At 41.7% G+C, this 24180-nt stretch overlaps 1 protein-coding gene across 5 annotated transcripts in view; it reads left to right on the top strand.

Moving 5' to 3' along the window:
- The first annotated feature begins 3425 nt into the window (after nucleotides 1-3425).
- Nucleotides 3426-24180, top strand: part of B3GNTL1 (UDP-GlcNAc:betaGal beta-1,3-N-acetylglucosaminyltransferase like 1) — a 117583-nt gene continuing 96828 nt past the window's right edge. For 4 of the 5 annotated variants that reach the window (XR_009049930.1, XM_057714669.1, XM_057714667.1 and 1 more), the window contains exons 1-4: nucleotides 3426-3506; nucleotides 4968-5084; nucleotides 5185-5284; nucleotides 23468-23532. Coding sequence is in view for 4 of the 5 variants with exons in the window: in XM_057714669.1 (XP_057570652.1) it covers nucleotides 3447-3506; nucleotides 4968-5084; nucleotides 5185-5284; nucleotides 23468-23532 (342 nt within the window). In the remaining variant the exon portion in view is untranslated. Of the gene's footprint in view, nucleotides 3507-3774; nucleotides 3852-4967; nucleotides 5085-5184; nucleotides 5285-23467; nucleotides 23533-24180 lie in introns of those variants that run through there. The other variant, XM_057714668.1, reaches the window with a different exon arrangement.

Genomic DNA, 24180 nt, shown 5'->3' with positions numbered 1-24180 from the left:
TAGCCAGAGGGTCAGGATCAGCGTGCATGCATGGGTTCCCAGAGCCCCCACTCCCTGGGGGTGACATGATGGGGCCCAGACAGACGCTGCACGTCTGCTCTTCCTCCTGGAGGGCACCATGACCTCATTCCTCAAGGCTGCTCACGAAACAGCCCAGGTAATCAGGGTGCCCAGCTGGAAGGGGAGGAGCACGGGCGACCCAGGCAGGAGTGTCTCCTAACAAAGTCCAGTTAAGGAAGCTTTGATCTAGCCTCAGTCTCGGGGTTCAGGGAGGCAGCACTGAGGGCCAGGTGATGGCTGTCCCCAATTCACATATAGGCCCCCGATTCTTTGGTGGCTGCTGGGTGCTGTTCCCCCATCAGTGGGTCAGGGTCCAGTCTGCTTCTTGGACCTGGTGACCTGTGAGCAGGTAGCATCCCCACGCAGGGACTATCCTAGGAGGTAGGAGGTCCGGCTGTGGGCTGAGGGAACAGATGGCTCCTCACAGGGAGGGATGGCTGGCATTTTCTTCCTTGTATCCTCCAAACTCTCACTCTGCCCCATAAAAGAGGAAACCCACTGCTGGACCCAGCCCCACTGTGCACCCCACCTCTAAGGCAGCCTGAGGTGGCCTCCTCACTAACAGTCTGGCCAGGCCCCGGTGGCCCCGGCTTTGACAGTGACACCAGCAGCACTGGCGGATGGCCCCTAAAACCTCTGGGGTCCCCACTCCTCCTCCAAGTTCTATCAGATATGAATTTATCCAAGCCCTTTCTTCCACAGATGACAGTTTCCTGTTAATATTTAGAAGGAAGATGTCTGGCTGGCCTCCCTTGGCCTTTCACCAGACCCTGTCTGACTCAGAGCCCCGCAGGCTCAGGCACTAACACCCTGTACTGTTCACGCATCTCCCGCAGGCACCTGGCACCCACCTGTGAGTCATCCTGAATCTGAAGAGCAGTTGCTTCAGTCACTTCAGAATGACCCACGTGTGCTAACTGTACAATGTGGCGGTTGGAGGTGATGATATTTTGAGTTTCCATCTGCCTTCCTGATCACACATCAGGCTCCTCTGGCCCTTTGATCAGCCTTTCCCACCCTCTTGGTCCTGACTCTGAGTCCAGCCAGGGCCACTGCATACAGTTCTGGACAGGCCTCACCTGGCCCACAGTGTGCTGTGCGTGCCAGTGCTGGGGGCCACCTGTGAGATCCTGAAGTCACCACCCAGAAGTGCAGGGGAGGTGAGGCTTCTGTCCCTTGTGCTCAGGTGGACAACTCTCTAGGGCTCTGGGAAGGTCCGGGGGTTCAGTTCCAATTGCCCAGGATGGGGGCCCCTTCAACGCATCATGCTGGTCCTGGACTCGCTCCTCCCCTGCCTCACTCCCCTGCCCCAGCTTCCTGGGAATAAAAACCTTCACTGCAAAGACCCTGACTCAGTCTCTGCTTTCTGGGCTAAGGGAGTGGACACCCAGGCCAGGACAAACATTCTGTGTGATACTTGGATGCTCCCATCAAATCCACACCAAACATTTGCCCAACTGTTAACTGAATGCTTCCTGTGATGGGAACCTCCTTACTTCCCGAGGCTGGTAAGAAGTCCAACTCCAGTTTCTTCTCAACACAGTGAGTCTCAGCTGGCCTTTCCAAACATGAGAGAGCAGAAGAGAGGATGCTGGTGCACACCACACAGTCACACAGCTGGTTGCTCCCTCATGAATGGATTTACTACCAGGGTGCTCTGGCCACCACAGGCAGCCCACCTCCGACAGTCCAAGTGCACTGTTGTCCATGGTGCTGGGTGGCTCCTGACCTCCCAGCAGCATCACTGCCCAGTGGAGGTCCAGCTGGAGCTCTGCTGGGGTTCATCCCATCAGGAAACTTGGAGAGGACACTTGCTTGGAGTTCTTGCCATGTGGGCTATAAGGGAATGTTCAGATGCTGGCGTTAAAGCTTGACCTCAGCCTTCACGGGCGCACCCAGGGCAGACTCATTCTGATTCTGAGCCCAGTGTGGCCAAGTCCAGACCTATGCCCATCTTTATCTCTTATACCCACATTGTAAGAGAGCGGTTGGCGTTTTAAAATTTGGAGGCCCTGGCAGTTGGCACTGAGTTTTCTGACTACAACCAGGATTTGCCAACAGTCTGCAGAAACAATATTTAAAAATAAAGAAAAATGTCACTCACTGGGTGAGCGAAGGGCAGTGGGAGACCTGCATCTCTCTCTCTCCAGGGGCCCATGATTCTGTCACCTTCTCATCCTACCCCATGTCCTCCGTATGTCCGTGTGTCCACGTCCCTCTGGGGTGGTGCTGTCAGGCCCCACAGTCTGGTCCTTCTTTTGAGGCTCTTCCTACCATGAAGAGAAGAATCTCAGCAGCAACCCCCCCCCCACCCCCCAAACCCCTGCACTTCTGAAGTGCCTCTTGGCACTCTGAATGTTTGCAAAAAGCAGACTCTGGCCAAATTTTTATTAGGGGGAAGGCAGTGAAAAGCAAACTTCTGGCAGCAGGAGATGTACAGGAAGCAAGACAGGAGGGGCCAAGCCCAATTCTGATAGCATGTGCTGTGGAGGTGCCAGACGCCGACGCGACCCCTTATCTCTTCCTCCCACTGATTACTGAGGCGGTCCAGCTCCAAACCCCACAGCACATTCTGGAAGCGACAATGTGGCTTTTTACCTTGTCCCTTAACATGAAACTATTCCTAATACACCACCCCCCTGGAGCACATCAGGTCCCTGGAAACAAATTCTCAGATTGCTTTCATCCCTTATCCTTTGTAGATAAAGGATACATTTTTACTCATCTGAACTAAGAGTTTCAATTTGTACAACAGGCTTTGAAAATATTTGAAAATATTGATTCAGTCTAAGGAAAAATGACATTTGACGTGATGCTTACAAGACATGAAACAAGTACGGCTTTACCATAATTGCTAGTTTGTAGGATGATTTGTATTTAACGTTAGCTTGGGGCGGTGAAGGCTATGGACGTGCTCACTGACCCAGATGGGTCAGGACACCCGCGTGACAGCCGGTCCACTCGGCCCCCGGGGCTCGGTGCTCCCCCGGGGGCCGCCCAGGCGCCGCGTCCCCTGTGCAGGGGAATCACCTGCTCTACACGCAGAACCTTTCCTTGTCAGAGAAGGGGCACACGTGGGAAGGAGCAGCCGCCGGGACAGCGCAGCCTCTTCCCACAAACCCCACCTTCTGCACACCCCAGGAACTCCTGTAACACTTCTTCACTGACGACGTCTGAGCTGATGAGCTCCCTCGGAGGTGGGGGCGGCCCGCTGGACTGCCCTCCCGCCGCTCTAGGCCGCGCCTCTCCACTGTCAGCGGATCCCCGCCGGATCGATGTCCCTCTGCACCAATCGGAGGCGCGCAGCCTCGGCCCCGCCTCCCGGCGAGCCGCCTGCGCATGCGCCATAGGCCGATGTGGGCGGGGCGACCCGAGGAGCGCGCGCCATGCAGGCTAGGGGGTACCCCGCCGCCGTGCCCGGCCCGGCCCGCGCCCCAGCCCAAGTGGTAGGTGCTGGGCTGGCTTGGGGCTGGGGGTGGAGGCGCCCCGCCCCTCCCCGCCCGGTACCCCTCCCTGACTCTCTGACTCCCCCTTTCTCCTCTGTCCCCTCCTCGCCTCTCCACTCCGTACTCCTCCCCTCCGTCCCTCTCCCTTCCATCCTCCTCTCCGCCCCGCTCCCCTCCCTCCCCTCCCCATCCTGGGTCTTCATTTTCCCGCACCACCACCACCTCTTTCTTCTCTGGAGCAGCCTGTGAGGGTCACTGCCCAAATCAACGTTAAAGCACCAGCAAGAGTGTGGACAGAGATTAATCAAGGCTCATTTTTGGCAGAAATCGTAGATCTTGAGAACAGTAAAGATATTATTTCCTTTTTTTCTTCTCCTTTAAGAAATAATTCCAAAGTAAATATGTTAAGTAAATTAGGGAACTATTTTTGTGGATAACATAAACGCAGGAACGGATTCACTGTTGAATCAGATCCTCACAGTAAAGAACTTGACAGAACTGTATTTTCAGTACTTCTATCTGTGAGCTTTTCATAACCATATTCAGATTTAGCATTTTAAAAATCCTATCTATATTCTGTATAGATATATAATTTGCACATATATGCATGTGTGTATATTGCACGAATGCATGCATACATGCATATGTAGACACGCTCACACCTGAATGACCTGTGTTTCTGTTTTCTTACTTAGGAATGTGTCCACTCTTTATTAGGGTATAAACTCAAGAGTGAGGACCGATTATAACTTCTATCTTTGGGTATTCTGTATTGCTTAATGTGGTAATATACAGAATTAACCCAAATCCTGTAATCACTTGCTTTATTGGCAGTCAAGTTTCACTGGTGTTAGTCTACATTTCATAAATTTTTGTTTTATGTGGGCCCTATGAGAAGAGGACAATGCCAAACTGTCCTGAACTGAGTAGAGCAAAGGAAGAGCGAGCTGGAGGAAGGTCACCTCCCCTTTTCCCAGCCCCGCCCGCATACTTTGTTAAAGCAAGTGTAGGGAGTACTTAAAAGGGTTTCTTTGATGCAGTTTCTCTAACATCATGGTTTACTGAAAATGCTTATTTCATGAGTGGGTTCGAAGATACACAGATGCTTGTTTCAACCAAAATGATAATGTTTCTGACCACTGATTGGGAAACACATGAATTTGCTATTGAATTGGGAACATTTTTGATGCCTTTCAGATTTTTGTTTCCTTTTCAGAAGCATCCAAAAGACCCCAATTCTGGGAAATCTAAGACAATAAATCTTGAGAGGAGGCACAGACAACTTTTGTTTGTCAGGACATATTCTTTCCCTGGAAGCCTTATTCTGGGTTATTCTGTAAGTCAGGTCTTGCCCTTTGGAAATGAGCATTGAGCGGATGGTAATGGGGAAGTAAATTAGAGCCGTGGAAAGAGAATTCAGTTTCCACACTTGTTTCTCAATCCGTTTGTTTTGAATTCCAGTCTGTTATCCTCCCGGTCCATGACGCTGAACCATGGTTGGATGAGTGCTTGGAGTCGGTTTTGCAGCAGGACTTTGGAGGCTCCATGGAGCTCTCTGTTTTTAATGATGCCAGTAAGGTATTTATGAACTTCCTGTTGGAGGTTTAGCCCTAGTGTAAGTCACCTCTGACTGTTCAGAGGAAAGTTTCCTGACCTGCTAACGTCCTCGTGCTTTCAGGACAAGTCCATGACTATCATTGAAAAATGGAAAGAGAAGCTGGAAGGTTCCGGCATCCTCGTGGTCATTGGAGGGCATGATTCTCCTTCTCCCCGAGGAGGTCAGTAACCGTGTTTAGTTTATTATTCTTATCAACTTATGTACTTAAATAGTTTCCTGTTCTTCAAATCCTAGTGAAAAGTATCCTGAGTCATACTTGGGTGAACCGCTTATTAAGGACCGGGTAGGCCTGGCTTTCTTATGCTTCAGTAAGGATTTGTGTAGAACCACTGCTCAATATTTTTTCAGCCCAACAGAAAGCCGTTTGGTGTTTTTATTCCTGGTGTGATCGGTCATTATTGGTCACCTCTAATTCTTAAAATTCTTTTCTTGTGATGTTAGATTTGTTTTTGTCCATTAAAAAATATCTTCTTAAAGAGCCAGCTTTTGGTTTCATTGATTTTCTGTGTTGTTTGTCTTATTTTGTCTGTTTTCTGTTTCCACGCTGAATTGTATTATTTTCTTTCTTCTGCTTACTTTGGGTTTAATTTGTTCTTTTTGTAATTCTTAAGGTGAAAGCCTAGGTCATTGGTTTGAGACCATTCTCATTTTCTAACATAGGCATTTAGTGATATAAATTCCCCTCTATTGTATTAGCAACATCCCACAAATTCTAATTTGTTATGTCTTAATTTTCATTCAGCTTCAAAATACCTTCTAATTTCCCCTTTGATTTCTTATTTGATTTATGGATTATTTGAAGTGTAGTATTTAGTTTCCAAATATTTGAGGGATTTCCCAGATATCTTTCTATTATTCATTTCTAATTTAATTACTCTGAAGTAAGAGAACATACTTTTTTGACTTGAATCTTTTAAATTTAGTAAGATTTACTTTAGAGCCCAATATAAGGCCTATCTTGGCAAATGTTCTGTGTACACTTGAGAAGGTTGTGTATCTGCTGGTGTTGGTGGAGTTTTCTGTAAATGTAAATCAAGCCCAGTTGGGCACAGTCTTGTTTAAATCTACTGTATCCTTGCTGATACAAGGTCTACTTGTTCCATCAGTTCCTGAGGGGGGTATTGAAGTCTCTAACTCTTAATTGTAGATTTATTATTCTTCCTTGTAGTTCTATCCTTTTTGGCTTTGTGTATTTTGAAACTCTGTTAAAATTTGAGATTGTTGTGAAGAATTGACCCCTTCATCAATGTGAATAACCCTCCTAATCTCTGGTAATATTCTTTGCTCTGAAATGTACTTTGTTTGATATTAATATAACTGCTCTGGCTTTATTTTGACTAGTGTTAGCATAGTGTATTTTTTCCATCATTTTTTCTTTTAACCTATTCCCGTCTTTATATTTAAAGGATGCTCCCTCCCTTATAGATTCTTGTAGACAACATATGATGGTGTTTTTTAAATCTAATCTGACAATCTCTGCCTTTTAACTGGGATGTTTACATTAGTTACATGGAATGTGATTATTGATGTGGTTAGGTTTCAGTCTCTCTTCTTGCTCGTATTTTATGTTAGCAGCATCTATTCATCATTCCATTTTCCTCTTTTTCTGCCTTCTTTTGGATTAATCAAATATCTTTTATAACAGCTTTATTGAAATATAATTTATATACCATATAATTCACCCATCAAAGTATACAGTCAAGTGTTTAGTATGTTCACAAATGTGTGCAACCACCACCACAGTCAATTTTAGAACATTTTCATCACCTCAAAAAGGAACCCTATATCCTTTAGTTGTCACCCTCCATACCCCATCCCCCCCAGCCCTATGCAACCATTGATTTACTTTCTGTCTATAGGTTTGCCTATTTTGGACACTTCATATAAATGGAATCATATAATATGTGACTGGCTTCTTTCATTTAGCATAATGTTTTTAAGGTTCATGTTGAGGCATATATTAGTACCTCATTCCTTTTTATGAGAGAATAATACTGGGTTGGCCAAAAAGTTCGATTTTAAGTGAAAATAAATGACATTTTTCATTTTCATGAAGAACTTTATTGAACAATGTATTCATTAACTGAATGAACTTTTTGGCCAACCCAATATTTAATTGTATAGATATACCATATTTTGCTTATCCATTCATCAGTTGAGGGACATTTGGGTTCTACTTTTTGACTGTTGTGAATGGTACTAGTATAAACATCTGTGTACAAATTTTTGTTTGAACGTATGTTTTCAGTTCCTTTGGGTATATACCTCATAGTTGAATTGCTGGGTCATGTTGTAATTCTATGTTTAACATATTGAGGAACTGCCAAGCTGTTTTCCACATCAGTTGCACCATTTTACATTGCCACCAGCCATTTTTAAGTGTTCCAGTTTTTCTACACCCTTACCAACACTTCTTATTTTCTGGGTTCTTTTTTATTATACCCATCCTAGTGGGTGTGAAATGGTGTCTCATTGTGGTTTTGATTTGCATTTCCCTACTGACTAATGGTATTGAGCCTCTTTTTGTGTGCTTGTTGTCCACATGTATATCTTCTTTGGAGAAATGTCTATTTAAGTCCTATGCCCTTTTTTTAAAAACCAATTAATTAATTAATTAATTTATTTATTGGCTGTGTTGGGTCTTCGTTGCTGCACACGGGCTTTCTCTAGTTGCAGTGAGCAGGGGCTACTCTTCGTTGTGGTATGCAGGCTCCTCACTGCTGTGGCTTCTCTTGTTGCAGAGCATGGACTCTAGGTGCACGAACTTCAGTAGCTGTGGCATGTGGGCTCAGTAGTTGTGGCTCACAGGCTCTAGAGTGCAGGCTCAATAGTTGTGGTGCCTGGGCTTAGTTGCTCCAAGGCATGTGGGATCTTCCTGGAGCAGGGATCAAACCCATGTCCCCTACATTGGCAGGTGGATTCTTAACCACAGTGCCACCTTAGGAAGTTCCCCTTTGCCCATTTTTTTTTTTTTAATTATTTTTTGGGGGGCCTTTGCCCATTTTTAAATTGGATTGTTTGCCTTTTTGTTGTTGAGCTATAAGAGTTCTTTATATATTCTGGATACTAGACCCTTATCAGATATGTGATTTGCAAATATTTTCTCCCATACTTTGGGTTGTCTTTGCTCACTCCTGAGAATATCCTTTGATGCACAAAAATTGTAATTGTGGTGAAATCCAGTTTATTTTTGTTGTCATTTATGTGCTTTTGGTGTCATAGCTAAGAAATCATTGCCAAACCAAGGTCGTGAAGAATCAAAGAGTTTTCTAGTTTGAGCTCTTCTGTGTAGGTCTTTGTTCCATTTTGAGTTCATTTTTGTATATGGTGTGAAGTAAGAGTATAACTTCATTCTTTTGCATGTGGATATTGAGTTGTTCCAACACCATTTGTTTAAGACCATTCTTTCTGCATTGAAAGTTTTGGTAGCTTCATGAAAATCAATTGACCATAAACGAGTGGGCTCATTTCTGGACTCTGTTCTTATGCCAGTACCACACTGCTTTGATTACCATAGCTTTGTGGTAGCTTTTGATATTGGAAAGTGTGTGAATCTTCCAACTTTTTTTTGCTTTTTCAAAATTGTTTTGCAATTTCATATGAATTTTAGAGTCAATTTTTCCATTTCTGCAATGAAGACCATTGGGATTTTCATGGGGATGGCATGAATCAGTAGATCTATTCGGGTTGTATTGTCACTTTAACAATATTAAGTCTTCCAATTCATGAACACAGAATGTCTTTCTTTAGGTTTTCTTCAGTTTCTTTTATCAATGTTTTATAACTTTCAATGTACAGTTATTTTGCCTCTTAGGTTACATTAACTCCTCAGCATTTTATTATTTTTTACTGTATTGTAGATGGAATTGTTTTCTTAATTTTCTTCTCAGATTGTTCATTGTTAATGTATAGGAAAACTGATTTTCCTGCATATTGATCTTGTATCCCGCAACTTTGCTGAACTCGTTTATTAGCTCTGGTAGTTTTTTTGTGAGTTTTTAGGATTTTCTATATTTAACATAGTCATCTGCAACTGAGATAGATTTACTTATTCCTTTTTAATTGGATGTCTTCTTTCTTTTTCTTGCCTAATTTTTCCAGCTAGAACTTCCAGTGTTTAGTAGGAGTTGGGAAGGGAGATGTTCTTGTCTTGATCCTCATCATTAGGGGGAAGGCTCATGGTATTTCACCATTGAGTATGATGTTAGCTGTGGATTTGTATAAATACCCTTTATCATGCTGAGGAAGTTCCCTTCAATTCCTGTTTTGTTGACTGTGCTTTTCTTTACCATGAAAGAGGATTTTGTCCGGTCTTTTTTCTGCATCAGTAGAGATGATCATGTAGGTTTTTTCCCTTCAATTCTATTAAGGTGGTATATTACACTGATTGATTTTGTGTCTTGAACCACCTTTGCATTACTGGGATAAACCCCACTTGGTCATGGTGTATAATCTTTCTAATATACTGCTGGATTTAGTTTGCCAGTATTTTGTTGAGGGTTTCTACGTAGATATTCATAAGAGATATTGGTGTATAGTTCCTTTCTTCTGATGTCTCTGTCTGGCTGTAGTATCAGAGGAATGCTGACTTCGTAGAATGAGTTAAGAAGTATTTCCTTTTCTTCTTTTTTTTTTTTTTGGAAGAATTCGAGAAGGATTGTTGTTAATTCTCTAAATGTTTGGTAGAATTCGCTAGTGAGACTGTCTGATCCTAGGCTATTTTGTTATTGCTATTGGGAGATTTTGATTACTGATTCAATCTCTGTATTTGTTATAGGTGTGTTCAGGTTTTTTATTTCTTCTTGAATTAGTTTTGGTAGTTAGTGTGTTTCTAGAAATTTGTCCGTTTCATCTAGGTTATCTAATTTGTTGGCATACAGTTGTTCATAATATTCAATTATAATCTTTTTAGGTTTCTGTTAAGTTTAGTAGTAATGTACCCGCTTTCTTTCTTTTTTTTTTTTTTGCTGCACCTAGTGGCTTGTGGGATCGAACCTGCTCCCCCTGTGGTGGAAGTGCAGAGTCTTAACCACTGGACGGTCAGGGAAGTCCCCCCACTTTCACTTTTGATTTTAGTAATTTGAAGCTTCTTTGTTCTTAGTCTAGCTAAAGGTTTGGCAATGTTGTTGATCTTTTCAAAGAACCAACTTTTGGTTTCATTGATTCTACTGATTTTTTTGCTCTTTATTTCATTTATCTCTGCTCTGACCTTTATCATTTCTTTCCTCTGCTAGCTGTGTGTTTAGTTTGTTCTTTTTCTAGCTCCTGAAGAGGTAAAGTTAGATTGTTGATTTGAGATCTCTTTTATGTAGACATTTATACATAAGTTTCCCTCTGAGCACTGCTCCTGTAAATTTTGGTATGCTGTATTTTTCTTTTCATTTATCTCTAAGTATATTCTAATTTCCCTTATTTGACCCATTGGTTATTTAAGAGTAGGTTGCTTAATTTTCACATATTTGTCCTTCTGTTATTGAATTCTAGTTTCATTCCATTATGGTCAGAGAAGATACTTAATCTGATTTCAGTCTTTAAAAAATTTTTGAGATGTATTTTGTGGACTGACATGTGGTCTGTCCTGAAGAACGTTGCATGTGCACTTAGGAAGAATGCATATTCTGCTATTATTGGGTAGAATGTTCTGTATGTGCCTGTTAGGTCTGTTGGTTTATAGCATTGTTCAAGTACTCTATTACCTTACTGATCTTTTGTCTTAATGTTCTATCTGTTATTGAAAGTGAGGTGTTGAAGTCTTCAACTATTGTAGTAGAATTATTTATTTCTCTCTTCAGTTCTGTCCATTTTTCTTCATTTATTTTGGGGCTCTCTTGTTAGATGTGTATAGTGTTACAATTGTTATGTTTTCTTGATTGACGCTTTTATCAATATGTAGTGTCCTTTGTTCCTTGTAACAATTTTTGACTTAGGGTTTATTTTCCCTTGTACTAGTTTAATCACTCCAGCACTCTTTTGGTTGCTAGCTGAATGGAATAGCTTTTTCCATCATTTCACTTTCAACTTATTTTTACCTTTGGATCTAAGATGAATCTCCTGTAGACAGCATTTAAATGGATCATGTGTTTTTTTAATCCATTCTGCCAATCTTTGCCTTTTAATTGGAGCATTTATATTTAAAGTAATTACCGACAAGGAAGGACTTTTGCCATTTTGCTCTTGTTTTCTATGTGCCTTCTATCTCTTTTATTCTTCAATCCTCCATTAGTGCTTTCCTTTGTGTTTAATTGGTTATTACTAGTATGCCCTTTTTATTCCCTTCTCTTTTTCTATTCTGTGTATTTGTAAGTTATTTTCTTAGTCATCACTGTGGGGATTACAATTAACATCTTAAATTTATAACAATTTAGTTTGAGTTAACACCAACTTAACTTCAATAGTGTATAAAGCTCTGCTCCTGTACAGCTATGTACCTTCCACTTTATATCATTTTGGTCACAAATTATGTCTTTATTATGTGCCTATTAACTAACATAGATTTATAATCATTGTTTAATGTGTCTTTTATTTATTTTTTAAAAAATTCTTTGTTTTCCATTATGAGTAAACCACTTTGTATATTCTTTTTTAAAATTAATTAATTTTTTGGCTGCATTGGGTCTTCATTGCTGTTGCATGGGCTTTCTCTAGTTGCAGCGAGTGGGGACTACTCTTTGTTGCAGTGTGCAGGCTTCTCATTGCGATGGCTTCTCTCGCTGAGGAGCATGGGCTCTAGGCATGCAGGCTTCAGTAGTGGCAGCATGCAGGCCAGTAGTTGTGGCTCGTGGGCTCTAGAGCACAGGTTTAGTAGTTGTGGCACACAAGCTTAGTTGCTCCACAGCATGTGGGATCTTCCCGGACCAGGGCTCGAATCCATGTCTGCTGCATTGGTGGGAGGATTGTTAACCACTGTGCCACCAGGGAAGCCTCTAATGTGTCTTTTAAATCATATGAGAAAAAATACAAACTGAAAATAAAATAAGACTGGCGTTTATATTTACCTACATAGTAATTTTCATCAGTGTTTTCCATTTGTTTGTATGGTTTCAAGTTACTGTATAGTGTTCTCATTAGCGCCCGAAGGACTCCTGTTAGCATTTCTTGTATGGCAGATCTATTAGTGAATATCTCCCTCAGCTTTTGTTTATCTGCAAATGTGTTAATTTCTCCATTTTTGAAGGATAGTTTTGCCAGATACAGAGTTTCTGTATGTTATAGGCCCAACAATACATTACTTACATATCTTTTTTTAAAAAAGTAATTAATTAATTAATTTATTAGCTGCATTGGGTCTTCATTGCAGTGTGTGGGCTTTCTCTAGTTGAAGCAGGCGGGGGCTCCTCTTCATTGTGGTGGGCGGGCTTCTTATTGTGGTGGCTTCTCTTGTTGCGGAGCACAGGCTCTAGGCATGCAGGCTTTAGTAGTTATGGCACTCAGGCTCAGTAGTTGTGGCTTGCAGGCTATAGAGTGCAGGCTCAGTAGTTGTGGCACACGGGCTTAGATGCTCTGTCGCATGTGGAATCCTGGCATCCTGGATCAGGGCTTGAACCTGTGTCCCCTGCATTGGCAGGTAGATTCTTAACCACTATGCCACCAGGGAAGTCCCTGCATATCTTTTTTTTTAAATTAACTTCTTATTGGAGTATAGTTGACTTACAGTGTTGTATTTCTGCTGTTCAACAAAGTGAATCAGCCATACATATACATATATCCACTCTCTTCTAGACTCCATTCCCATATAGATCATTACAAAGCACCAAATAGAGCTCCCTGTGTTCTACAGTAGGGTCTTATTAGTTATCTTTTATATATAGTAGCATGTATGTGTCAATCCCAGTCTCCCAGTTTATACCCCTCTCCCATAAGTTTGTTTTGTATGTCTGTGACTCAATTTCTGTTTTATAAATAGGTTCATTTGTACCATTTTTTTAGATTCCATATATAAATGATATCATATATTTGCCTTTCTTTGTCTGACTTACTTCAGTTGGTAGGAGAATCTCCAGGTCCATCCATGTTGCTGCAAATGACATTATTTTGTTCTGTTTTTTATGGCTGAGAAATATTCCACGGTATGTATGTACTGTATCCTCTTTATCCATTTCTATGTCGATGAACATTTAGGTTGCTTCCATGTCCTGGCTTTTGTAAAGAGTGCTTCAGAGAACATTGGGGTGCATGTATCCTTTTGAATTATGGTTTTCTCCAGATACATGCCCAAGAGTGGGATTGCTGGATCACATGGTAGTTCTATTTTTAGTTTTTTAAGGAATCTCCATACTGTTCTTCATAATGGCTGTACCAATTTACTTTCCCACCAACAGTGTAGGAGGGTTCCCTTTTCTCCACACCCTCTCCAGCATTTATTGTTTGTAGATTTTTTGACGATGGCCATTCTAACAGGTGTGAGGTGATACCTCATTGTAGTTTTGATTTGCATTTCTCTAATAATTAGTGATGCTGAACACCTTTTCTTTTCTTTTTAAATTTATTTACTAGCTGCATTGGGTCTTCATTACTGCACATGGGTTTTCTCTAGTTGCAGTGAGTGAGGGCCACTCTTCATTGTGATGCACGGGCTCCTCATTGGGTTGGCTTCTCTTACTGCAGAGCATGGGCTCTAGGTGCATGGGCTTCAGTAGTTGCAGCACACAGGCTCAATAGGTGTGGCTCATGGGCTCTAGAGTGAAGGCTCAATAGTTGTGGCACATGGAGTTAGTTGCTCTGTGGCATATGGGATCTTCCTGGAGCAGGGATCGAACCCATGTCCCTTGCATTGGCAGGTGGATTCTTAACCACTGTGCCACTTAGGAAATCCCTGAACATCTTTTCATGTGCCTCTTGGCCGTCTGTATGTCTTCTTTGGAGAAATATCTATTTAGATTTTCTGCCCATATTTTGATTGGATTGTTACATATTGTTTTATACAGTTTTTTTCTTTTTTTTTTTTACTACTGCTACTTCAGGTAGCAGAAGAAAGAAGAAGAAATATGCATTTATATTGTCTTTTATAATTAACAATTACTTTACTGGTGCTCCTTTTTTTCTTTAATGGATTTGAGATACTCCCTGGAATCTCTTGGGGTCAGTCTTTTTAATCTAAAGGATCTATCTCTTGTAAGGTGGATCAACAACAATTTCTCTCAGTTTTTGCTTATTTGGAATGTCTTAATTCTCCTTCATTTTTGAAAGATGGTTTTACTAGATATAGCATTCTTGGTTAACAGTTTTCTCTTTGAGCTCTTTGAATATGTTATCCCACTGCCTTCTGGCCTCCATTGTTTGTGCTGAGAAGTCAACTGTTAGTCTTATTGAGATTTCCTTTTTTTTTTCTTGTCTCTTTCAGGATTTTCTCTGTGTCTTTGGCTTTCAGTATTTTTACTATGATGTATCTAGTGAATCTATTGAGTTTATCCTGCTTAGGGTTTGTTGAGCTTCCTAAATGTGCAGATTAATGTTTTTCACTGCATTTGGAAATATTTTAGTTGTTATTTCTTGGAATATTTTTTTCTGCTTATTGCTCTCTTCTTTTGATACTCCTATCATGCATATTAGTATCTTTAATAGTATTTCATATTTTTCTGAGGTTGTGTTTTTCTTCATTCTTTTTTCTCTCTGTTCTTCAGATTGCATTATTTTTATCCATCTGTCTTCAAGTTTGCTAATTCTTCTGCCAATTCACACATACTGTTGAGTTCCACTAGGGAATTTTTTATTTCAGGTGTTATACTTTTCAACTCTAGAATATCCATTTGGTCCTTTTTAATAATTTCTGTCTCTTTATTGATACTCTTGATTTGATATAACATTGTCATCATACCTTGCTTTGCTTCTTTAATTATGGTTTCCTTCAGGTCTGTGAACATACTTATAATGGTTACTTTGAGGTCTTTGTTAAATCAGACACTTGATGCTCTCACTGAAAGTTCCTGTGCCTTCTTTTTATTCAGTGTCTGGGTCATACTTTCTTGTTTCTTCACATGTCTTCTAATTTTTGTTGGAAACTGGTCATATTAGATAATATAGTAACTCTGGGTACTGGTCCCCCTGCCCCCATCCCCAATTAGGCTTCCTATTGTTGTTGACTTGTTTGCATGTATAGTGACTGGTTGGATAATTTTAGGATAGTCTGCTCCTCTGCCCCTGCAGTGTGAAACCTCTAATGATCCGTCTCAGGAATGCAGTGTCAGGTGTGCCCAGTCACCCTGAGGTAACAGTGGTGTGGGCTGACCTCTCTTTCCCTGACCACATCCAGCTGTCAAGTTCCACGTATTGCTGACTGCTTTCCTGTTTTCAACAATACCTAGGGGCATAAGTTGCCATGTGAGAATAATTAAAGTGAATTCAGGCTCCTTCAAAGGAATAGTTCTTGAAGTCAGTGTTTAAAGTTTGTTCTGACACCAGGAGGGCTTTTCCCAGCTGTCTCTTACCCATATATGTCTGGCAAACTTGTTGTCCCACAGTTTAGCCTATATTGCCAGTGAATCTACCAACCTCCTTTACCAGCTGCCTCTCACAACTGTTTTGAGTGTGCCCTAGGGCTTGAACTCCACACTGTTGCAGATGTAGCAGGGGGTGGCCAGTAACCCCATGTCTCTCTTAATATGGAACCCCTACCCCACATGCCAGGGCAAGGGCATTTGGGCCCCCAGTGTTCTTGGTGATAGCACACCCAAGATAGACAGAGAGTCCATCGCAGCATGGGGGCTGGGTGGGAGAAGGGACTCCCACTTTTCAATTGCACTTGCCTGGGACTCAGCCTCAGAAACAGGTGTCTAGAGTTAGGATGAGAAATGCTGATGCCCTATCTCTCCCAGGAAAATAGCTTTCTGATGGGTCTAGCAGAAGAGGGAACCCTGTGTTTTTGACTATACCCACCTGGGGTGGGGTTTCCTCCTTGGGAGTGGGAAAGATCAGGTCTTGGCTCAAATACCTAGATCCTCACTATTACTGAGTTTTAGTAGATTTTCTTGAATAAATTTTTTTTTCATTTGCTATGTGCCCTTAGGACCATTTCCAGAGACTGTAAATGGTTGGGATTTTAAAAAATAGTTTTCACCAGTTTTGCTGGCAAGCAGTCTATAGAGCTCTTTGTGCTGCCATGCCAGCTCCAATCAAAATTTTTTATGGTTCTACTTTATCTCCTTTGCTGGCTTATTAGCTATAATTCCCTTTTTTTGCTATTTTGGTGGTTGATTTGGGATTTATAGTATATACCATCAGCTTATCAAGTTCAACCCCTCAAATGTGTGTACAACTTCTCGTATCATGTGAGAATCTTACGACAGTGCACGTACATCTCTCTCCGCTTGCCTTTTTGGCTGTTGTTTTCATGCAATCTACTTTTACATGTACTGTAAACCCCACAAACGTTGGTTAGTTAACTTAGTTTAGTTAGTTACCTTAGTTTAAACAATCATCTTTTTAAGAGATTTAAATAATAAGACAGAAAGTTACTCATTTGCTCATATAGCAGTGGTTTTCAGTGCTATTCATTTCTCCGTATAGAGCCAGATTTCTGTGTGCTATGGTTTTCCTTCTGCCTGAGGGACTTTTAAAACATTCCTTGCAGTGATGGTCTGCTGACGATGAATTATTGTACCTTTCGTGTGTCCTTATCTGGCACATTTGAGTGTTGGCTGGTGGATCCTGTGATGAAGAAATTTCATCACAAGCTTTATTATCCTCCCTTTAGTCCCTATTTGCTGCCCCCCAGAGCCCCTCCCCATACAGGGGAGCTTGCCCCTTAGGTAACCTGTCTGTACTGCTTTTGCCCTCCCTCCCTCCCTCCCTCTTGCTTCCCTTCCTTCTGTCCGTGCTTCCATCTTCCTCTGTTCCGTGCAATTCCTTTCCTTTTCGGAGGATGAGAAGAAGAGAAGGAGGAGGCCTGAGATGGCTAATCTGCTGTATTTGTGGGAAGCGCTTCTCCCCATCCTGGTGCAGCAATGCTTCACAGCAGTGGGGGGAGGGGTGGGCAGTCAGCTCACCAAACAGCGATGTGTGGAGGAAAGAACACAATCCAAAATTTCTTGCCAAGCGAGCCCCTGGACTGTGGTGTTTGAATTTCCTTCCACTCCAGGGTTACAGCCTCCTTCTGTCTCCTCTCAAGGTTCCTGCAGTTTTTAAATCAGGAGTTCAAAGTCTTATGATCTCCTTTTGTTTCTAGTGTCGGACTTGAGTAGAGAGGGTGGACTACCAGTTTCACTGGTTCCCTGTCTTATCCAATGCTAATAGTTTTTCACATTATCTCAGATTTCCTATTTAGGCAATCTAATCCTGAATAAATATTATAATTTTGTTTCTTTATTTCTAGTTGTTTATTTTTCATAAATATTGTACTGGGGTAGGAAGTCTAGAAGAACAATGTGGAATCACATTAATGAATCCTTTTACTGTGCTGGCTTGGTGGGAATGTTTGTAGTGTTTCAGTCAGTGTTAGAGTATGATATTTACTGTTGCTTTCTGATAGCAAGGTAACTTGATGTTTCCAGTTTAGTAAGCCCTCAGAAAATTAGGCATCAGTGTAGAATTTTATTAGATGTCTTTTAGGCGTCCATAAAGGTGATTGCTTGTTTTGTTTGTTTGTTTTTTGTTTTTAGGGTGATACAACATTATATTTTTTGCTTGTTTTTTTTCTCCTAACATTTTTATTGTAGTAAATTATTGTTACATTAGTATTTTTCTTAACAATGAACCACTCTTGCAGTGCCAGAACTAATAAGCAATAACACTATAGTATTTCTATACAATGCAATTATTCAGTTTTCTTAAGGATTTTTACATCTGTATACATAGGAACATAGGTTTGTAGCTTTTTGTGTGGGTTACGTGTCTGGCTCAGGGGTGAGAGCAGGTCTCAGACTTGCGATGTAGCTTTGTGAGAGCAGTAACTGCTTAGAACAATTCAGCCCCTTTTTGTCTCAACCTCCCACGTAAACTAGCGTCACAGCCTGCATCTTGATGGCAGGCAAACCATACCATTTATTTATTTGTATGAATAAATGTCTGCTTTGACTAGTTACAGATTTTTTTTTTTTTTTTAGATACCAGCATGTGGAAAAAAAAAATTCAGGTATATAGAAAGGTCTGCAATGAAATCTAAAAGTTCCATGCTCTAGGAGCAACCAGTTTTTTTAGTTCCTACTGGATTTATTTAACTCACAGTATCAGTTGATACTTGCTATGAAAGGGGAAACATTTAGCCCACTGACGATACTTCACACTTCCCTTTCTCTTTTTTCCTCATTCAGAGTTTTGTTTTGTTATAATATATTTATATTGTCAGGGTTTATAATCTTCACATTCTTTTCTGTAACTTATTGTTTTATGTTTTATGTGCTTGACTAATAAATGGATTCCAGCAGTTTAAACCTTGTAAAAATAGCACTAATGGGTTTTTAAATAAGTAACCATTATTCACTGCAGACCACCTAGTGGATTAGACTTGGAGGGGGAACTGAAATAAATCTGCTGCTAACCCCATGCTGCACGCTGAGGGGATTCCCAGGTGTCAAAATCTATGGAGCCTTTAAAAAATCATCTACTCTATTCCCTTCTACTTTATACACATGTGCCATTTTTTTCCCTTCTCTTTTTATTTTATTTAGTCTTCTTTTTAATATGTTCCTTTTTCATTTCTCTGAAGTACTTCTTCAAGTAATTTTTCCATATCCAGTATGTGGATGGTAAAATATTTAGAGTATTTACATGTCTGAAAATGTCTTTATTTTGTACTTATGCTCAATTGACAGTTTGGCTGGGTATAGAATTCTAGGTGCAATATAATTTTCCCTGGAATTTTGGAGGAGTTGCTTCATTATCTTCTGGCATCTCCTGATTCTAGTAAGAAATCTTCTGTCAGTCTGATTCTTGTTATTTTAAAGGTATCTTTTCTGAAAGTGTCTAAGGTTTTTCTCTTTATGTTTTGAGTTTTGAAATTTCATGATGCTGGGTCAAGATGTCATTGTTTCTTCATTCATCCTCTGTTTCTGTATGGAATGTTTAGCTTTGTATTCTTAGCTTTAATTGTAATCTTTTGTGCTTCCAGTAGTCTGATTTTACAGTTTTCATATAAGACTTGAAAACGATATGCCTACACAGTGCTAGAGCTGAAGGTGGAGGTAGGACAGATGATACGACTGTGGCTCGTGGGGTTGAAGGTCAAGGCAGGGCAGATGATGAGATTGGCTGGTGGACAGGTTCCTGTAGGTTTTAGGAGTCATGTCTTTCTTTAAAAAGTAGTCCTCAAAAAAAAAAAAAAAAAGTAGTGTTCAACTTTGGTTGCATGTTAGAATTGCCTGGGGGGCTTTAGGAGTCCTGATGCCTGGGTCCTGCCTTAAGATGTTCTCATGTAATCGGTCTGGGGTGCAGCCGTGGCATGGGGGTTGTAAAAGCTTCCCAAGAGATACTGAGGCACATCCAGGGTTGAGAACCACTCCTTTAAAATCCTCAGGAATGGTATAGCTTCACCTCTGTAGTGGGCTTGGTCCTGGGGCAATCTTGTACTTCCCGACACAGCTGAAGGTTTGTGGTCCCTCTGGAATACCCCTCAGATGAGATCCAGGGGGATGTTAGCTTGGGTGCAAGATCCTGTTCAGACCCAGAGGGTGACTTGTCAAAACGCAGGCTCACAGATGCTCAGATCCTTCCAGGTGGGTGGGTGGGTGGGTCATTAGGGTTGTGGTATAGGACTGGAGCATTTGGGGTGGCTCTTGGAGGAGAGGTGTGAGTGGGAGAGACAGTTCTGCTCTTACTAGATGCCTTTTGTCCTCCAAGTCAATTTCTCATCTTCCTGCTTTCTCTCTGCTCTTTTCTGCCAGTGTTGGGTGGTCAGGGGACTTGGTGGGTTTCACTTGCTGATTCTTGCTTGTGCTCCTCTCGAGCTCATGTGGTTCTCACCCGAGTTCTGATTTACTCAAAGTTCACACCACCCCCTTTGTTGACGGCATAGCTGGAATCGGAGCTCTCTGGGGCCCGCCCTCAAATGGATTTAAGCATCTCTGAACACTGGCTCTCAAGGAAGATGGTGCGCTGCTCCACAAGGGGCTTAAATGCATCTTCCACCAAGGGCAGCCAGGGCAGATGCACTTCGCTTTGCCTTTTGCAGCTTCCTGCCAGTATTTTGTTTTTGTTTTTTTTAGGAGGGGGGCAAGTAGAAGGTGAATGTTGGTGAAATGAGTTAAGAAATAGTTGGGCTTGAGAATGAACCAGAAACTTCTCTCCCAGAAAGTGTTCCCCTGCCCTGCCTCGCGTTCCTCACAAATAGCAACCTGTGCACTCTACGTAGGAAAGCAGAAAATTGTATAAAATATTTTAGGAAAAAAATTCAATTCAGAAATAGTTTAAAAATCTTGGTCCTTTGAAAAAAGAAAGCTTTTCTCCTACTACTTTAGAAGATTCATATGGAAAGACCATGTTCTTTGACATTGCACAGTGACCCCACGCAGAGGTCCTCGTGGTGGGTGAAAGCAACACGTGGTCCTACCTCCTGGTGCAGCATCTGAGGTGCCGAGGACAGACGGCGGGGCAGGTGCCCGAGCAAGGGCGCCCTGGAGCCAGGCTGCAGGGTTGGGTCCACTGCACTCACCCCATGCCTCTGTTTCCTTCTTTGTCAACAGGCCATAGGAGTAGGTGCCCATGTGTGTGTTGGGAGGACATAAGACAAGCTGATGTGTGCAGGGTTCCAGAAGAGGCTGCAACGTGGCCGGCCCTGAGAAGTCTTAGCAGCTGTTCTGTTATTGTCTTCCTCCACCTTCTCCTCATCATCTTGTGCATATTTTTAGTATTTTCCCCAAAATTATTTCTTGTTTTCATTATCTTTAGTTTGTTTAAAATAGAAGATCTTTTATAAAACAGTTATTGTGGAACATCTATTTCAACTTGCTTCTGAAATGTGTGTAAACAAATTATGGTTTTGAGATGACTATAAACAACCTTTCAAAATATTCTTTAATTAAGATGTTTTGCATCTTTCATAGTTGAATGAAAGTGAATTAAAGGCATTTTGATGACTGTTGTGATTGCTTGTCTAACCGCCACTTTAAAAGCAAGTTTTATCTTTCATAAAATACTTCTTATAGAGTAATATAGCTTGAGCCATGTCACATTTATATGTATTCTATCAACAACAAGAAAGCAAATTGTGATATTGTAAAGAAATGATTCTGCTGTCTCTTTGAAGTTGGATAAGGCGAGCCAATTCGTGGGACTCCTGTGAATAATAAATTAATAAAACAGAGTTAATTTGGATTATGTCAGAAAGGACATACTTTCCTATAACTATATTTTCTTAAATAGGAAATGTTATATTGACTATTGGATAACATAGATCTAAAGTGTCTATTTTCAGGAGCGTAGGGTATTTAAATTGGGTTAAGATTCATTTGCTATTATTTCATATCATAATAGAGCAAAACATTTCTTAATAATGTGGTCACTTGCTAAAATTGAAATAAAACACAATCCCACCCTCTTCTCTCCAAGAGTAAGGAATGTTAATATCTCACCGAGGCGGGAGTTTGTCCTGCTGTGTCCATGACAACCGACTCCCCTCACAAAGGGACAGGCCTCCCCAAACATCAGACCCTGGCACAAACATTTGACTTTTCAAGGCAATAATATTAAAGCAAATTCCTTATCTTTGCCAAACACAAGATTCATCGTGAGAAACGTTCAGCTTCCTTAGTAGATGCATTTTCCTTCATTATCCAAATTCTTGGGTTCGATTTTTCCCCTTCTAAAACCCAACGCTCATAAAACCACTTTTTAAACAGAACTCCTGCTAATTTCAACGTGATTTGCGGAAAGTCTCTTCCTGTTTTTCATTTTGATTCCATGAGCTCTTTCTCTGGGTCTGCCTTGCTTTGCGGTGATGATGGAGATGTAGCTACAGCTGCTAGTCCATCCCCAGGGGTCGGGAGCCGGGCCCGTCTCCCCTTGCACGTGTTTCCTTCTCTGGCTGGTTGTACCTGTGATTCTTTGACATCTGTGACTGTCCTGCTAACTGGTTTGGGTTGGCCAAGCTCGAGGATTAATGCTGGAAATGAAGGTGCTACCTCACTGAAAACAGCCGAAGGCACTGCTCTGGGTCACACCCTCTGACACTACACGCGAGGGCCAAGGTCCTTACTTCTGGTTGCAGTGTGGTTTGCTCCAGAGCGTGGCCGAGTAGCAGGAGGGACCCGCCGTCTCCCCCTGCTCCCCTTACAGCAGAAACCTGGGGAGCGCCTTGGACGAGGCCTGGGGCAGACACGTAGCTGCCGTCCCCTGGGACCGACATCTTTCAGGCTGTCTCAGCTTTGAGTGAGAGGGATTTATTGTGTTAACTCTGCACGCACCTGTTCTGTTTCATGCGACTTTCCTCGGTGGCACCATATCTAAGTGTCTCTGCAACATGATTCAGGTGCCAGAACCTCTCTTCTAGGGAAGGTGGGAATTGTGCCCCTCGAAGGCCCCTTGGCTTCCTCTTCGGGGCTAAGTGCCTCTTCTAGCCTGCCCTGCCCTCAGCACCCACACCGGGCCTGCCGCGTGTTAATTTCTGCACTCTGTTCCTTGTTCGGAAACCTTTCCTGGCTGCCCTCCCTGTGAAAGCTGCCAGTGCTCCCCACGCTGCTCACCGCCCAGTGCGTCACTCAGAGCCCCATTCTCTCAGTGTGAACTCACGCCATCTCTCTGGTCCCCTCTGCCGTGGTCTCTTCTCTCCATAAGCCTCCCTAGTGCTTCCCACCCTTGGTTTGGCATTTAACATAGGTTGTCAGTGACCTCTCCTTCCAACTCAGTTGTAGTCTCTTTGAAGGCAAGGATTTTAAAATATTTATTAAAATGTAATGTCCATACAGAAAAGTACACTCGTCATTGTACAGTTCGGTTAATTTTCACAAACTGAATACACCGTGCAGTCAGCACCCTGATGAAGAGCTGACATCACTGGCCCCTTCCATCTGATCACACATGTGTCCCAACTGCCAGGTAACTGTATCGTGACTTTTATCAGCAGAGACTTTTCTTAGGGTTCCTGCCAGTTCTGCTCAAGTCCTTCCATTCAGGGACATTGTAATTTTGTTTTTTAAAAATATTCCCCGGGGCTTGGCTTAGTGCTGTGCTGGATAAATGTTTGCCTACTTTATTTTCCTCGCGTGAGCACATCCTGCTTTAACACTGGTGCTGGATGGGCTGTCATCTCTTATCATTATACTTTCTGCATCAGTTTCTGTTAAAGCGGCCTGAGTTTTCACTTAGCGGTGCAGAAAGTTCCTAGCTTTCCTACCGTGTACATCACACTAAATTTTATGAAAAAGAATCCATTGAAAATCGAATTCTAAAAGAGCTTTTCCTTTCCTTTTTTAAACAGTTGGATATTCTAAAAATCAAGCAGTAGCACAGAGCTCAGGGTCTTACCTTTGCTTTTTGGATTCGGTAAGTAACCCTTTGTTTTATTTAAAATGTGTGACTATATGTCGGTTGAATAATTAATTAAGAGATATTACATTGTAGTGTGTTCTTGAAAAACCATTGCTCGAATATGTTTCAGTCAGACTTGAAGGCTGGTACGTTGTTGCTGTTTAATTGCTGTAGCACCTAATCAGCAAATTGATTTTTGATACATAGGGTTACATATGAACACAGAGTTGCACAGCAGAGAAACATATGAACAAAGTGAAGATAAGCTAGAAAGATGTTGACAAATACCATACTTAAAATGTTAATAGCCTTAAATAGCAATAATTCATGCAGGTTCACAAGAAAACACAAAGAAAAATGAGTAGTAGATAGATAGAAAAGGGCAGGAGTGGAGACTCTCAAAGGTAGACATGCAAACAGCGACCCTTAAGAAATTGTTACATTGTTTGTGATCAAACACAAATTAAATTAAGTGAGATACTGCTTTTGAAAATCAAATTGTTATAACAAAGTTCTCCAAAAATGTAGATACTCAGTGTTTGGAAATGCCATGTGAACTGGTAGCGTTGACAGCATAATTTTACATTTTATATTAAGAACTTTAAAAATGCCTGTGCCCTTGACCCTGCATTTTACTTCTAGGTATCCTTGAAATTCTGGAAA

Source organism: Hippopotamus amphibius, chromosome 17, assembly GCF_030028045.1.
Source record: "Hippopotamus amphibius kiboko isolate mHipAmp2 chromosome 17, mHipAmp2.hap2, whole genome shotgun sequence".
Lineage (NCBI taxonomy): Eukaryota > Metazoa > Chordata > Mammalia > Artiodactyla > Hippopotamidae > Hippopotamus > Hippopotamus amphibius.
Note: the sequence above shows the minus strand (reverse complement) of the source record. Positions and strands in the feature narration are given on the sequence as shown.